Source organism: Solanum tuberosum, unplaced genomic scaffold (assembly GCF_000226075.1).
Source record: "Solanum tuberosum cultivar DM 1-3 516 R44 unplaced genomic scaffold, SolTub_3.0 scf00309, whole genome shotgun sequence".
NCBI lineage: Eukaryota > Viridiplantae > Streptophyta > Magnoliopsida > Solanales > Solanaceae > Solanum > Solanum tuberosum.
The window spans coordinates 366,117-381,705 of NW_006239232.1; the positions used below are offsets into that span (position 1 = coordinate 366,117).

Sequence of the window (15,589 nt, forward strand, 5' to 3'; positions counted from 1 at the left end):
CAAATACTATGGCCAAACACATGGTGAAATTTCACTCAAATTTCCACCCAAATATATTTGCCAAGAATATTTAGAAATCTATGGTCAAACGTTAGCTAATAGTGGGGCCAAAATGTGGGGAATATGGTGAGGATGAAGTTGTAGAAAGCACTAGATAAGGTGAAAAAGAAGGGTAAAGTAGTTAAAAAAGAACAAATCCCCTGGTTCCATTACCATCATGTAAAGAAATATACTAATTTTTAGGATGGTAGATAAGGAATTGTTTTAGTGTCAAGCACAAGCAAACTCTCCATTAAGAAAAAAAATGAGATTCCTCTAACCCAAAAGGGCCATCTACTAATGCTTTGTTGTCAGGGCAAGTTACACATTTAGTCGGACGGCCAAAAATAATTATATTTACTTAGTCAGATATACGTTTATCGACTAGTATTTTGATGGACAGATATACAACTTAGAGCACTAAATAAAACAAAATGAGCTATAGCTTCAATTGCAAAAATTCATAACCCATGAACTTCAAATCCCGACTCAGTCTCTCTACCTATGCTTCTTGTATCTTTGGTCTATTTATGGGAGTGATATTAATGAAGATACAGTAAAAGTATGATGATGAAGGCAGCCAATTATTAAAGAAGATACAGTAAAACTATGATGATGAAGGCACTTTGTAAGTGTAATATATTATTCCTTCTTACTTAAGAGACATTAATAAATGCATGCAATAGGATTTGCGTAAGAAGTAACCTTTCGGCTATATGAAACTTTGCTTCAAAACTCCTCCAACTTTACCTTTTTAATACCACCATCAACGACCCAATTTAACCGTCCCCATTCATATGTCTTTTGTCCCCAACCCCAAACTCTTTATAAACATTTATTCACATTATAAAAAAGTTCATCCACTTCTTGATTTCCTTCACACCACCATCCTACTCCTCCACCTTTGGTGTTTTCCTAATATAATGGCGGCTGAGAAAGCAACTTATGGAGCTTCTGAAACCTACAACACCAGCGGTTGCCACGAGGAGTGTGATGATGGCGAGATGAGGCAACAAGATCACAGCAAAGCTACCAGGGCTGAGTACCGGCTTTTAGGCAAAGCATTGGCACATAGAGCTGTGTTTGGTTCAGGCAGCCGTCGAGGAAGAGCCAGAAAAGTCAGGAACATGAATGATCTTAAGACATTGCCCAGCAGGCTAAGCAAAGTTTCCTTAGCTGATGAAGATCAAAATTACTAGAATGTTTCATTTCATCATGTTATGGCATCACAAGTGCCAGTCTAAACAGTAGTATCACATCCTATAGGTAGTCTTGTAAATGTTGTTTGAACCGAATACAAGTATTAAATCATAATCTATACTACATAAGCTTAGAATAGATATCCAACTAGTGGAATGTAGACATGCGTTTTTGCACATTAGTGAACTTGTACCATTGAACATTTATCGAAACAAACACAGAATGCCATTATCACAGGATGAAGGGGAGAAAAAGAGAGAAGAATCACATGTATCTAGCAGCAGTTGGATTTCAACTAAATATCAATATTATATCATCTAACCTCGCTCTCTGTTTTCCCCGTTGAGGCATGAGAATCATAGTGCTACATCTTAAATGCTTCTTTTTTCCTCTTCTTTTAGGAGTTGAGATTGGTAGAACAGAAATAAGAACGCTCCTTCTTTGGTCCCTGAAAGGAGGACCTTCATTTGTTACAAAAAAAGAATGTTGGTCAGAAAGTGGTGTCCAGTATATTAAGAGTCGATTTTTTGGGTCACAAAAGTTTAAAGATATAAAACATTTGCATTAAGAGAGGAGAAACTGTCGGTTATGGACAGAAGGGATGGTATATATTCCCTACTTCCTCAAAGCGCCTAGCTCCATTTCACAACATTCCTGCTATAAAAAGCCAAGTCTATCTCCATTCAAATCTTCACCTTCCATCATTGGACAATCATTTGCATCATGGCCATACTGCCCACAACATGGAATGGAGAAACGTCTCCTCTTTCCGTAAAGATCCAGTCCATCTCTGGATCCTCTCTCTTTCAACTTTGCCAAATTTATACACTCCTGAGGGTTGCAGGTGAAGCTTTGACCAATGCCTTCAGAATCCTCAACCTCTGCAAGAATCAGTGAGTCTGATGGGCTCTCATATGCAATAGCATTACCCGAATTGGATGCTGTAGGTAACCCCTTAATGCGAGATAAAACTGTAGAAACTTCATCACAAACAACATTGAGGCGTTCTTCGGTTTCAACTGATTCATTAATCAGTGTTGAAATCATGGACTGCAATAACTGAACTTTTCCCAAATGATCACTTGGTAGGGAAAAGAGTGTGGGATTAGCCAAAGAGGATGTAAACTCACGCCAGCGCATGGGCAGATATCGGTCTGGAATGTGAAAACAGTTGTTTGTTGATAGAACACGAAGCACATGCCTGCAGAGAATACCAGTAAACTCAAAGTTATGGCAGCTACAGCTAATGAACTCATCATGTGGAACCCAGAGTACTTTGTAACCCCCACCCATTTCCTTATGGTGTCTCACGACGAAATAACTTTCATCTACCATCAGTGATGCATATTGTGGTGCAAAAACAAGCTCCTCTTGTAGTTTTGAGAAGGCATATGGTGTAAGAACAGTAGCAGCATGAGATTCTATTGGTGAACCTGTTTTCAGGGGAACCTTTTGAACAATTCTCTGTACTTTATGTTTTGCTCCTGCTTGATCTTTAGCATCTACAACCCGAACAACCTGCAGTACGTTAAGTTATCAGAAAAAGAATTGCAGAAGAATCAAATGAGTAATAATTAAACTTTCTAAGAAACAAAAGTTAAGTGAGAATCTCACACCTGCTCCACAAAATTACCAAGTACAGATTGAGCACTCAAAAACCTCTGGATAAAAATATTTATTGTCTCCGACTGAAATGTACTCGTCATTCCAGCAAAAAAGAAAGATCTCAAAAAGGGCAGTGCCCAGTATGAACGTAAAGCATATAGACTGGCAATGTGTTTATTTCCATCCAGCCGGTAGGTTTCGATCATCTCATTCCATCCCACTTCGTATTCCTCAATCGAATGTAAATTGTAGAGGCGATGGAACTCAGCCTTCCAATTATCATATTGGGATCCGAGAAGTGTCGAAAACCATTCTGAAAACCTCGAAGTTATATTCCAAATGCAAAATGCATGTTTTACTCTTGGTATTTCAGTGGCAATTGCTTCTTTGAGCCACAAGTTTTGATCAGTCAAAATGGTTCCTGGAGTCTTGCCGTTCATGAAGCCCAAGAATGTCTAGCACAAATTTTAGAGAAGCAAAGCAAAACAAAGGGATTTCATATTAGCATGGAACCACAGGAGTTGCAAGCTATGGATAGAAAGATGCATCTCAAAGGTATCTGCAATTGTTACAGCTAAGTTTGTAGCTTATGCATACCAGAATGGAACTGAGATGGCTAGACCTTATGCCCGTAACAAACATATGTACAAACAAAAGATGATAAGGAGAGGGAATGATTGGTAAAAGGATATAAGTAGTGAGTTTTGTATCATTAAACAGAAAAGAGGAAATTCAAAGAAAGATTACAAAGCCAAGGTGAAACATCGTCATTGGGATAAAGCGAGTCAAGCAAATTATAAAGCTCAAGCCAACAAATGGATAATAATTTATTAAGCAAGAGATTTTCCAACTAGCTGCAGCATGCAACATATTCTTTTATTTTTGATGAAGAAAATGATATATTCTTCTTATAAGCTTGAAACGTGTTGTGTATATATATCAGCTGCACAAAGCCTGTGCAACAACTAATTTACCCCTGCAAGATACTCATACTTTTTATGAATTGGATACAGCCGAACAAACCCCCTTCATCTTCCATTTCTGATGCCTCAGAAGTATTTGGCAACTTAAATATGACCTTTTGTACTTCAAGAATCAAACAATATTACTCAAATTTGGAATCTGATCTGATGAACTTCTTTGTTAATATACTTGCACACTAATTACAAAATTTAGTTCAATAATTTCCTCTACCACCAATTTATACAGTTATCCGAAGTAGCTCCATAACATCTGAACTGATGAATAATCCTTTTTTCCTTCTTAACATATGAAGTAGTAAGTAAGAACAAGGAGTAAACACATATTTTTTGCACTAGCTTCATCAGTATTTTCTGGGAACTCTCGCGGACTCCTATTGTTAGGCACATGATAGGCATTTCAAGCACTTGAACATTTTGGGTACTGGAAAATTAAGTGGGTTTAAAGAAAATTCAACACTTAATAAATGCAATTAGTATAATGGTACAGTAACAAGATTGCACGGCTTCATACCTTCAATGCCCAGGAGAACGACCGCATATTTTCATCCCGAAGGAGTGCGCAACCAAAGAAACAATGACTCCCATGGTTATCCACTCCAATCCATATCCCAAGAAGCATATCATAGGCATCCAAGCGGTGAGTAGTGTCAAATACTATGGCATCACCAAAATCCTCATACAACCTCATTGATGAAGCATGAGACCAGGCAATATGCTCCAACCTGTTATTACAATCTATCTTATAGTCGTATTTGAATTTCAGGTCTTTGTCTTTCATCTCCTTGCACATTTTGAGAAGATCAATAGGGTCGTTATCCTGGTCCACATTTCTAAAAGATTGTAGGAAGTTTCGGACATCGACCTCTGTGAAGGGTAAACAACCCAACTTAACTCCCTTCTCTAGCTCCATCAACCTCAGCATTTGCCGAACTGACATCCCAGCTTTCGCAAACAAGCAAATACGACTCTTGTCATCAGGAGACATGGTGCAGTAGGCAGGAATAAGCTGCATCTCAGTTGACTTTAAAAGTTCATGGTTATGAACATTGCTGAAACCAGTAATCCGCCATTCGGGGACATTAAGATCTGCTCTTTTAACAATTCTCATGAATGCCTGGCACCCACAACGTGATGATTTTCGATTCCTTTGCAGCTTGCCATCTTCTGAAGGCTTTAGTTGTGGATAGCCACCACGATGGCATGTAAAATCCCTTCTTGTAATGCCCCTACCAACTCCATCCTTCCCCCGAGTACGATGACGTCTAATTGAGAAGCCGCATTGCTTTGCAAAGCTACAGTAAAATTCATATGCAGCGTCCTGTGATACAAACCTCTGACCAATGAAAGGTATAAGGTTCACAGACGTTTGTCGTGATAAAATTGTGTCCTCAGGCATTTCCTCAACAGTGCCAGTATCATCCTGAGATGAATCTGTCCCATTTTCAGATGTTTCTTTTGCTATGTTTGTTATCTCGAGCATTTCCCAATTCTAGAAAAGTCGGATTATGGATATGATAATACCATCTTCACATGCTATATATGCAGCCAATAATGCACAGCGAGCCAATGTTGCAGAAAGGAGAGAAAGACACAAAGAAATGATATGGATCAGAAGGCAAAAGCACAAAACTGAAAACAAAAGAAGAAAGAGTCTAGTGTCATGAAGGTTCTGAACCACTTAGATTATCATTGAAGTGCTAAAAATTAAGGCATGATCATCACGATTATTATCATGCAGCCTGTAAAAGGATATCTATTAGCAACTCTCACCAATACAACCATTGTTACAGGCTGAAAGCAGGCTTCAATTTATCAAATACTCTGTGAAGAGCAACTATACCCTGTGTTACATGGATCCTTCATTTGCCTTGATATACCCATATCTGAATGTACTTCACGAGGATTTTTCATAATACAATAAAAATAGTCAAAAAGACACTAAACATATCAATATGCTTATCCATAATCAAATCTGAACATAGATAATACCCAGGGGAACTTGTAATCACTCCTTGTAGTGAACTCTTGACAGCATCTCTTGTAGTAGACATGTTAAAGAACTGGTTCTTAAATAGTTCTTTGTCATAACTACTACCCGTTCTATTTGAGACATGTATGATATTTGGTTCTTGCATATGTTTGTTACTCCCTCTGTGACACACTTTCCTTTCTAATAAGTCTAAAAAAATGACACATTTGTATATTTAGTAGTAACAATTTAACTTTAAAATGCTTATTTCACACTTGAAAGATGATTATAGCCACACAAATATCTATGGCTTATTTTAGATGACAAGTTTCAAAATTCTTTCTTTCTTTCTTAAACTTCATGCCACGTCAAACATCACATAAATTGGGACAGAGTGAGTATGTCTTACTAATCATTTGTTAATCATCAAAACTTCATCTTGTTTAGCTCTCAGGTAGCCTCTTAAGGAGACAAAATAATTTGGAGAAGAACTGCCTATATTAATCAATTCTACTACTTGTATTTTTAGTAAATTAGTTCCTAAAGTAAAATAGAACACGAATACCATGCATGCTTTTGCACTGGCGCAGTAAGCCATTTGAATTCGCTCTATTAATACACCAATATTTCAAATTCCAGAAAAGCATAGTACAATAAATCAGATATCAGAAAAGGAAATTTTCACAAATAATCAGCACAGCACATAAAATGAGCCCGAATAGAACAGAACAGATACAGAAAATTGACATATTTGATTATCCAGTTTGTGATTATGGTATAGAACAATAGCTAGCACAGCCGGCCTGGCACATAAATCAGCTACGATACCAAATTAAGCTTCAAATACCCAAACACTCTATCTACACACGCTAAGAAAATAATAACAAGAATACCTTGTGTTGGAGAAGGCGAACACGAACGCCGGTGGGAACCACGGCGGAGCGGCACGGAACTGGCAAAGATGGAGTAGCCGGGAATCGACTGAGCAACTGTGAGATTTGAGTAAAAGCCAGGTTTACCCCCATAGTCCAGTTTTATATGTTAGGGCAAAAATGTAAATATGTAGCCTTATCTCCTTATATGATCTGCTCCGCGAGCCAAAAGGAATATTTTAATAAAAACCATACAAAGGGTATTCTAGGAAAAAAGATTTAAATATCTCTTGGAAGGTCACATTAACTTGGTAAAAAATGTCAAAATGACATATCAAGTCTCACATTTAAAATGAACAAATTTTAATTAAAATGTCTAAGTTAAAGTTGGCGTCAACTTCAGGTAACCGATGGATTCAATCTCGAAGCAATAGAGAAGAAGTTGGGGTTTTGAATTGTGATGGGTTATTTTTTGTTAAAAGACCAAAATGCCTTTCCTATTAATGACTAATGAGTTTCAATTAACTATCAGGAATACTTAAAAAGATGAATGCAACACGCAAGACCTATATATTTGTGTGAGAAGGGAAATTTAATTCGGAGTAGGGCCTAAAATACCCTTCAAACATAAGAAATGGAATAAAATTATCCTTCTTTTATCTTTGGACTCCAAAATACCTTTCCATCCACCTATGAACCTATATTACCCTTTCACTCAACAAATTCTTTAAGGTAATAATTAATTCTTTCATTAATGATGTGGCAGCCTTTAATTAGTTGAAATTTGAATTAACCAAAAAATATAATTTCACTTTGAGCCATTTGTTGGTCAATTTGGTTGGTAAATAAATTTGATAAAAATAATGAATTTGGTGAATATAAATGGTAAAGTAGAAATTGATTTGAAACAATAATAAATTCTATGTTAGTGAGAATAATCATTTTATGAGATGTAAATGGTTTAAAAAGTAAAGAAATGAATTATAAATTCTATTTACATATGAAATAAATGTGGGGTTGTTTTTACAAAATATAAATTTATGGGTCAATTTTTGTATTTGAAAAATCTCAAATCATGTTTTTTGGAGAATTTGAGATTTCATCTCGTGATATTAAATCATGTAATAAATCAACGTAAAATCACATATTTAATTATTGATTTCATATCGCGCTAAAAACCCACCATTAAAGGATGAAACAATTGTGTTAATCTAGATGTAAAATCAGTTGACATTTGTTGCAGCGATTTTGAACTAAAAAGTGAACGGTAAACGATAAATACATTGTTGTCTTTTGAATACATTCGGACACAAAATGAAGCATTGAAGAACTACGTATGAACAAATGATTTTTAGTTGTTTTGACTAATCTTAATGGATCGAATTATTAATATCTCTTAAAAATTAAATACTCTTAAAAAGATGGAATAAATGATTTTTTGTCTTTAAATTTTTAAATGACACATATTTCAGAACTTTTTTTTTAAGATGATACCTTTTTAAAACAAAGAGAATAATTTTTTTTATTTCGTCAACTCGCTTTTTTTATTTTTGTTGATCACATGGTGTCCGATAATTATACTGAACTTCGACTATCTTGAATTTACATTGTGTAGGCCCCATTCAAGAGGATACGACAATAATTTTTCATAACCAAGATTCGATTTCATCCACTACAACACATTTTTTTTATGATGTCAACTAGCTAAAATGTCTTGGGAAGTATAATTGGTGTTGGAGAACGATGTTTTGTGGGCATGAGTGTCTTTGACCAAAATTAGTGGGTTGACAATCTTTTACATTATCAATATATTTGAATCAGTCACGCTATATTATATTTTGAGGTTAATTTTATCAATGGTCACTAAGTTTAGTCTCCAAGAAAATTTAAATTATTTTCAATTCGTTAACGCACTTAACGGTAATTTAAAACAAAAGGCATAATCAATTTTCTCCGAGTAATAAATCTAAATTCAACACTTAAAGGGAAATAGCAACACCAAACCATTGTCCAAATATAAATAATTCCTTCCGTTTCAAAAAAAAAGAAAAAAGAATGACCTGATTTGACTTGACACAAATTTTATGAAAATAAAGAAGATTTTTTTCAATCTTGATTTCCTAAATTAAAATTATGTTAAATATAATAAAATGTCTTTTAATCTTGTGGTCTTAAACATGTCACGTGGAAAGCTGATATTAAAATTTTACCAAAAAAAAGTCATTCTTTTTTAAACAAACTAAAAATGAAAGTAGATCATTCTTTTTTAAATGGACGAAATAATAATTTTGGAACTTCAATGACTATGTTCAACGAATATTCTGAATAATGTGTGTGAATAATTTTGGTGTAACTAGAATAATTGTGGACTTTTCTCATCATGGGCAACCAAAATTAATTATGATTACTTTTAAGGTGACTAGATCGATACCATCGAGGTTGGCACGACATAATAATAAATCCCAAGCACCATTATTTTTCAAAAAATGTCCATAAAATTAATTTTAACACCATAGTACCAAATAGTCATAAAAACACCCTATTTAAATAATGCTGCAAATAAATAAATAAATAAAATTAAAGTGTCATCGAGTACTGGGTTGCCACTATTACAGAATCTAATCAGAAAAAAAATATTAGCCCAATTACAGCTAAAGTTCTGTTCCATGTTACAGGTGTCTCACTTTTTTAAAAATAAATAAATAAATGTTTTCTGTACTATAGTTTATTTAGAAAGCCTATTACAATAATACCATTTCACATTCCCAAATGTATTCTTGAATTTTTCTATATCCTCTTGGCAAGTTTACATTTTGCACTCTTTTATATAATATATATAGTCTACGATTACATATGGAAGAGTTCCGGCCGAGTTTCCGGTGTTCCGATGACCGGAGATTGGAGATAGTAAGCGGAAAGGGGTTCAACATCAACCAGGTAATTAGTAACGCGAATGTTCAACAGAACTAGTATTTTTTTTAAATACGAACCAAAGATAAATATATGACTAATGACATGACAAACTTTTTTATTTCGAACCCATAATTTCGAAGAACTTTAAATAACACCCCTTAAGTTGCGAAGTTAGGTGTGCGAGGGGTTTATTTGAGTGTCTACATGGTCAAAATAAGTTTATCTAAATGTTGCTTTTTTCGTGTATTTATATTTTGAATTTCTTTAATGAAAATTCTGATTCTGCTGCTGTTCACCTATATAGGTAAATCGGGCTCGGTCACCGGATCTGGATGGGGTAACGAGCAAGGGGACGTGGCCGAGCCAGGTGGCAGCAGCGCCGTCGTCGAATAAGCCATGGGGATTCAATGATCCAGAGATGAAGAGACGAAAGAGAATAGCTAAGTACAAAGTTTACACTATTGAAGGAAAGGTCAAAACTTCAATTAGAAATGGACTAAGGTGGTTCAAAAATAAATGCTCTGAAATCATCCATGGATATTGATTAATTATCCTTTCCGACTCTACTAACACGAGATGTTTTGTGCATCGAAATATCCTGTCTAGTCTCTTCTTTCTCAAAATGATCTGATTGAGGAAGGTGGAAAACATAGAGGTGGCAGGTCTAATTTCATATAGTACTTAGGATGTTTTTTTTTTCTTTTTCAAATTGAAATTCTTATTTGTTTGCACGCATGTCATTTAATCATGTTTAACAATTGAGATTATTTTTTCCCTTAGAAGCTTTAAGTCATTATTCCTCTAGTTAATGGTTTGCCAACATTTGTTGTTATGATTTTTCATGCCTTTTTTTATTATCAAATCTATGAAATTGATTTATCATTTTTCAAAATATAGGTAACTTTAATACATTGACTTTGATAGTAGATTTATAAAATTAAAGACCCAACTTGGGCTAAAATTGGCAATGAATATGATTTTTGATATGCAACTTTTTTTATTTGTCATCATAATAATTGGTTTGGAACTTCAAGTTGACCAAACTGGCCATCAATTTGGAGGATCAAAGGGTACTCTAATTTAGTCTTCAATTTTTTTTTATTTAGCTTTCAATTTGTTTGTCAGTTTATAAGCCAAACAGAAGAAGTGGTTTGTAATGATTCTGAAGGTTATTTATTTTTATGATTTTTGGTTCTTTTTCCATATTTAATCCTTTGCATAGTTTTGATTAGCTGTTTATGAATTGCAAGGATGGGTGACACGATTTAGTAATAGCAATATATATAAAACATTTGATTAAGTCAGTGCAAACATCGAGTAGTAGGATAGGAGAGTAGAAATGAGGTATCTAGTAAAATAGGAGTGCAACAATTGTATCTTAACAAAAAAAACTCTCTTAGATTTGGATACATATTCTTTACGATGTGATCCATCGTATTTTCCCTTAGCACATTTAAAACAAACATAATGAAAGAAAAATTCAAATATTTTGGATTTTCTTTCACTAGTTTCTTGATGTAGAAAAAATAAATTCTGCTCCTTTTGGAATTAATTAACAGTAGATATCTAAGAGACATTAAAGCAAAAGGCAGTGATATTTCTACGTTAATTCTGAAATATTATGCCTTTTGCTAAAAAAAACGTACTTAAATTAAATTAAGTATTACTACTACAAAATGAAGGAAATTAATTTAATCGTTACGATTATGTCCGTTCATGCCTTCTATGTGTTTGATTAATTGCCTGAATCACTTTTGAAGCCTCATTTGTTCGTAAAATTGAGCAATGAAACTCTCTGCCTTTGCATCAATCATGTCATCTCCTCCAATGGCATCAAATACCTGATCAGGATCTTCCTCCTCCTCCTCCTCATCGTCGTCGTTGTAGAGATCTTGTAGATTATTTGCTGAAGCATATTGACTCATGGTGCCAATGGAGGACGTTGAGGGGGTTGGAGAGTACAACGACGAAAAATGTTCACTGAATTCTACAGGCAGTGATGTAGATTTCACAGGTGGTGGTGGTTGCGGGTCACGAGGACTCGGTGGTGATTGGTTGTCTTGGAGATGTAAAGGCCTCATGGACCCTACCAGTTTTTTCCAATTTTCTCCCTTTGAATCAGCAGGGGGAGCGGGTTCCTGTAGTACGATATTCAGAATTTAAAATCAGTGAATGTACGTACGACTGACTATATGTCAACTCAATAATGAAAATTTTCTAGCGTACCGGGGTAAATTTCTGTTGCTTTAGATCAAGGGAACGACGACGAAGCTTGAGTGATGCAGCTCTGAGGAAGCCAAAAGCACCCTGCTTTTTCTTCTGTTTGACAATACTGTTATCAACCGGAGATTTATTATTGTTGTCAATGTTGACGTTGGTGTTGGTTGAGTTCATGACTACCTCTTCCGTCATTCTATGGAGGAGAATGTTCCACGAAAAATATGGTTTCGCTCTGTTTGTCAACGAACGATGGTGCACGTAGTTATTAATTTGCCCTCCCTGCAATGCAGGTCGAGTTGTTTATAGAGACGTTGCGAAGAAATGAACCTTCTTTTGTTGTATATATATAGAGATGCTATAAAAAGGGAAGGTAGAATTTGTAATGTTTGGTGTTTCATACTTTGTTGAATAATTAGTTACGGTATAACTATATAACCACCTCAGGATATTTGTGTGGTTTACAACCTAGCTAGCTAGGAGTAAGTTGGAACATAAAACTACTAGAATGCCTATTATAACCATAAAAAAAAAAAGGCTTATTAACTCGTGTTCTGAAACAAGTTATTCCCTTCGATCCAAAATAGTGGACAAGGTTCGAAAGGTACATAGTTTAAATTTATGATGTGCACCTAATTACCAATACATCATACATTGCACGTCTAGCCTTGTAACATTATTAAAACTCAAGATCACTTATGTTGGATGAGAGAAGCAAAACGCTTTATCACATCTTTAGCTTTCTCAACTTGAGGATTCTTTACAAAGAAGCAATGTTCTTCACCTTCAACTTCAAGAAACTCCAATTCACCATTCCATCCACTTTTCTTCACACCTTCAACAAATCGAATCATAATTTCTCGAGGAACCAATACATCTTTCTCAGCTATAACCATAAACAACCGCGAGCAACCTAGGCTCGATAGACTTGGAGCCTTTTCAGCAAGTGGATTAATCATTGGACTATCAATTGGTGAGTATCTATATTCCATTTGACATATGGTGATCCAAACTTGGTAAGCCAGATTATTCTCCATATCAAGACTATCGTCTTGCATCAAAAAGAAGGGACACGCAAGAATGCAGCCCATTATTTTAACGTCTCCGTTTAAACTTTCTTTGCCAGCTCTCATAGCCATGTGATAGGCTATGTTACCTGTTACAAAAATTATATAAGCGAGGGTTGCTCAAATGGTAAGCAGCTTCCACCTTCAACCCTGAGGTTGTAAATTCGAGTTATCAACAGAGCAAGAAATGTGGAAGGGGTTCGAGTCATAAGGGAGGTGGGAGCTTCTAGAATGAAGTTAAAAAAACACAAAAGGCATGAACTTATAGAGGTTAAAAAAATTGCCTTGTATGTATATATAAGGTATTTTTTTTTTAATGTATTTATATAGATTTTGATTTGTACAAAAGATTAGTCGAGGTTGCTTAGCCGTTCACGAGGGATTCAAAATTCACCTTGAGGTTTCAAGTTCAAATCTCAAATTCTCTTCTTCTTTATATATATATTACGAGTCTAAAATTGATTGGGAATGGACTTCAAGTTAGTTAAAAGAAATAATTTTGAATTTTGTGACATAATTTAAAAATGAAGACAATCTACTATAATGTCATTTGAATACAATAATCTTAAACATGGCAGATGAGATGTTATAATTAATCAAAAGTTACTAACTATAACATTATTTCTATAACAAACTAAAAAATAAGACACGTAAATTGAAACAGAGTTACCTCCAGCGCTTTCTCCACCAATGAACACCCTGTTAAAATCAGCACAGCTAGTTAACCATGAGTCTTTACTAGTATTACTGGATCCATTGTTATGATGACTAGCCACCCATTGAAGTCCGGTCCAACAATCTTCGTACAATATTGACAAATCATTCTCTGGGGCTAACCTATACTCTACTGAGACACAAATCGCATTAGATTTGGAAACCAAGTGATTCAGAAAATAATGCACCTCGTTGAAAAAAGCAGATCCAAGTACAAGTCCGCCACCATGATAAAATACTAATACAGGAAGTTTTTCGTTACAAGTAACATTAGTATTTTTTGGAAGGTAGAGTCTAGCAGAAACGTGAGATGAAATGGTAATGTCTTTCGAGGAGACCCCCGTGGCTGGATCTTCCAACGATGGAGGAACATAGAACATGTTGAAATTTTCGTTGAAACGTTCTACGCGGCCATTTTTGTATAGTCGGAAAACGGGATGGAGATCGACGATTACCTCGTTGTTCTCTGAAGCCATGGCAGCAGAGAGCTAGGAACGATATATTTTTGTGATTTCTTTTTGGGTAATTTTGCAATGTTGAGACGTGGAAGACATTATCAGTCATCGTGCACAGTACTTCAATTTTTTTTTGTAATATTTAAAGTTTTCTTGGAGTATTAATGGATATTATATTTTTTTTTATTAAATGTGTCAAATCATATTTTCGGATAAAATCCTATTGTAGAAGTGTATAAATTATTGGCGGAATGACTTGAAAGGTTTTGTAGTTGGCTCCATTTGTCAGTTAGCTCTTTTTTGTTTAATTGTTTTAAAAATATTTTTAAATATAAAATATTATATTCACTCGTCGTAAGACGTATGCAATCACTCTTTTTTTTAAATCAGCAATGTGAATGTCACATAAGCTTGATCAATGGTCAGGGGTGTTTAAAATATTGTGTTTCAATGAATTTAAAGATTCAGTTGACAAAATCGTGAGTATAAGGGTCCAACTGACAAACGGAGCGCCAAGTATGAAGGCCTACCAGGTCATTCCACCTAAATTATTTATATTGGATTTGATAAGTATTGTTTTGATAAATATTAACTATTATATCGAAAGTGTTATTTGTTTTGAATAAGTTATATTTATTGATAATTATATTCTTAAGAATTAAACGGTTTAAAAATAACGATTGTTGAATATTTTGTATTTTAATACTAAGTTGTTACTTGTTAGCCCTGATATATTTAAGAAAAGGTTTACATTGAAATTTGGATTATGAACACTGATCCGAATAAAAGAAATTGAGACTAACATACTATAAACCTACATTTAAATATCAAATGTTTTGGGAGTTAATTGTGTTCACCAAAATTGACTTAAGATAGATTTTACTCTCTCTATTTCAAAGTAATTAAATTGTTGAGGTGTTTTACATTAGGAATGTACAAAACCGAATCGAAAAGCGAACCAAATCGCAAATCGAACAAAAAACCCGACTAGTGATTTGGTTTGACTTGGTTTGGTATTAAAAAAAAAAACCAACTATATTTGGGTTGGTTTGGTTTTAACTAAAAAAACAACAACCCGAGACCAAACCAATCCGACATTATATATGTAATTTTAAAATTTTATTTTATACATAAAAATATTTACATTGATATAATTTTAAAATATTTCTTATACTATTTCATAGTTTTTATCTTTTAATATATTATTTCAAGTTTAAAACTTAGAATTCGGAATGGTCCAATAAAGATTATAGTTCATAGATGCTGATAATTATAATAAAACTTAAATCAAAATCAAATTAATACTAATGCAAAAAGAAAATCAATTCAACACTAAGAATGACAATAATATTGAATATTTGTTCTTTAGTTTTACATTGGTTTAGACAATTAAAATACATAATCTAATTTTAATTTTCCTTAAATATTTAGTAATGTAACTAATACTTATTAAACTTATTTTAGCATGATTTAGTACTTTTAAATTATGATCATTTTCATTATGACTTGTTAATTTGCAATATTTGTTTTACGCGATTTCATTATTATTATTTTT

General features: G+C 34.2%; 4 protein-coding genes across 5 annotated transcripts; 1 reads left to right on the forward strand and 3 right to left on the reverse strand.

Moving 5' to 3' along the window:
* Nucleotides 1-1,221: 1,221 nt before the first annotated feature.
* LOC102585199 (protein FAR1-RELATED SEQUENCE 11-like) lies at nt 1,222-6,841 on the reverse strand. 2 transcript variants are annotated; one of them, XM_006359826.2, is made up of 4 exons: nt 6,690-6,841; nt 4,339-5,360; nt 2,856-3,299; nt 1,222-2,757 (listed from the first exon to the last, which is right to left on the reverse strand). In XM_006359826.2, the coding sequence occupies exons 2-4, from the start codon at nt 5,305-5,307 to the stop codon at nt 1,897-1,899; spliced, it is 2,274 nt and encodes a 757-aa protein (XP_006359888.1). In that variant the 5' UTR covers nt 5,308-5,360; nt 6,690-6,841; the 3' UTR covers nt 1,222-1,896. The 2 variants fall into 2 exon arrangements, with proteins under 2 accessions (XP_006359888.1, XP_006359889.1); XM_006359827.2 differs by having other exon boundaries at nt 4,339-5,456.
* Nucleotides 6,842-9,418: 2,577 nt separating this feature from the next.
* On the forward strand, nt 9,419-10,360 carry LOC102586099 (uncharacterized). The gene is made up of 2 exons (XM_006359829.2): nt 9,419-9,605; nt 9,886-10,360. The coding sequence occupies exons 1-2, from the start codon at nt 9,522-9,524 to the stop codon at nt 10,123-10,125; spliced, it is 324 nt and encodes a 107-aa protein (XP_006359891.1). The 5' UTR covers nt 9,419-9,521; the 3' UTR covers nt 10,126-10,360.
* A 724-nt stretch (nt 10,361-11,084) lies between these two features.
* On the reverse strand, nt 11,085-12,145 carry LOC102586431 (uncharacterized). Its single transcript, XM_006359830.2, has 2 exons — nt 11,808-12,145; nt 11,085-11,719 (listed from the first exon to the last, which is right to left on the reverse strand). The coding sequence occupies exons 1-2, from the start codon at nt 11,991-11,993 to the stop codon at nt 11,330-11,332; spliced, it is 576 nt and encodes a 191-aa protein (XP_006359892.1). The 5' UTR covers nt 11,994-12,145; the 3' UTR covers nt 11,085-11,329.
* Nucleotides 12,146-12,421: 276 nt separating this feature from the next.
* LOC102598430 (2-hydroxyisoflavanone dehydratase-like) lies at nt 12,422-14,081 on the reverse strand. The gene is made up of 2 exons (XM_006359869.2): nt 13,536-14,081; nt 12,422-12,954 (listed from the first exon to the last, which is right to left on the reverse strand). Exons 1-2 carry the CDS (start codon nt 14,053-14,055, stop codon nt 12,491-12,493), a joined length of 984 nt encoding a protein of 327 aa, XP_006359931.1. The 5' UTR covers nt 14,056-14,081; the 3' UTR covers nt 12,422-12,490.
* Between the last annotated feature and the right edge of the window lie 1,508 nt (nt 14,082-15,589).

Bases quoted from the DNA above. Each gene is read 5' to 3' on its own strand.
- LOC102586431 (XM_006359830.2), bottom strand. From the start codon at position 11,993: ATGACGGAAGAGGTAGTCATGAACTCAACCAACACCAACGTCAACATT. The intron at 11,720-11,807 runs GTACGCTAGAAA...ATCGTACTACAG, and splicing joins AGCAACAGAAATTTACCCCG to GAACCCGCTCCCCCTGCTGA.
- LOC102586099 (XM_006359829.2), top strand. From the start codon at position 9,522: ATGGAAGAGTTCCGGCCGAGTTTCCGGTGTTCCGATGACCGGAGATTG. The intron at 9,606-9,885 runs GTAATTAGTAAC...TCACCTATATAG, and splicing joins AGGGGTTCAACATCAACCAG to GTAAATCGGGCTCGGTCACC.
- LOC102598430 (XM_006359869.2), bottom strand. From the start codon at position 14,055: ATGGCTTCAGAGAACAACGAGGTAATCGTCGATCTCCATCCCGTTTTC. The intron at 12,955-13,535 runs GTAACTCTGTTT...TTTTTGTAACAG, and splicing joins TGGTGGAGAAAGCGCTGGAG to GTAACATAGCCTATCACATG.
- LOC102585199 (XM_006359826.2), bottom strand. From the start codon at position 5,307: ATGCTCGAGATAACAAACATAGCAAAAGAAACATCTGAAAATGGGACA. The intron at 3,300-4,338 runs GTATGAAGCCGT...AATTTGTGCTAG, and splicing joins CGTTCTCCTGGGCATTGAAG to ACATTCTTGGGCTTCATGAA. The intron at 2,758-2,855 runs GTGTGAGATTCT...AACGTACTGCAG, and splicing joins TTGGTAATTTTGTGGAGCAG to GTTGTTCGGGTTGTAGATGC.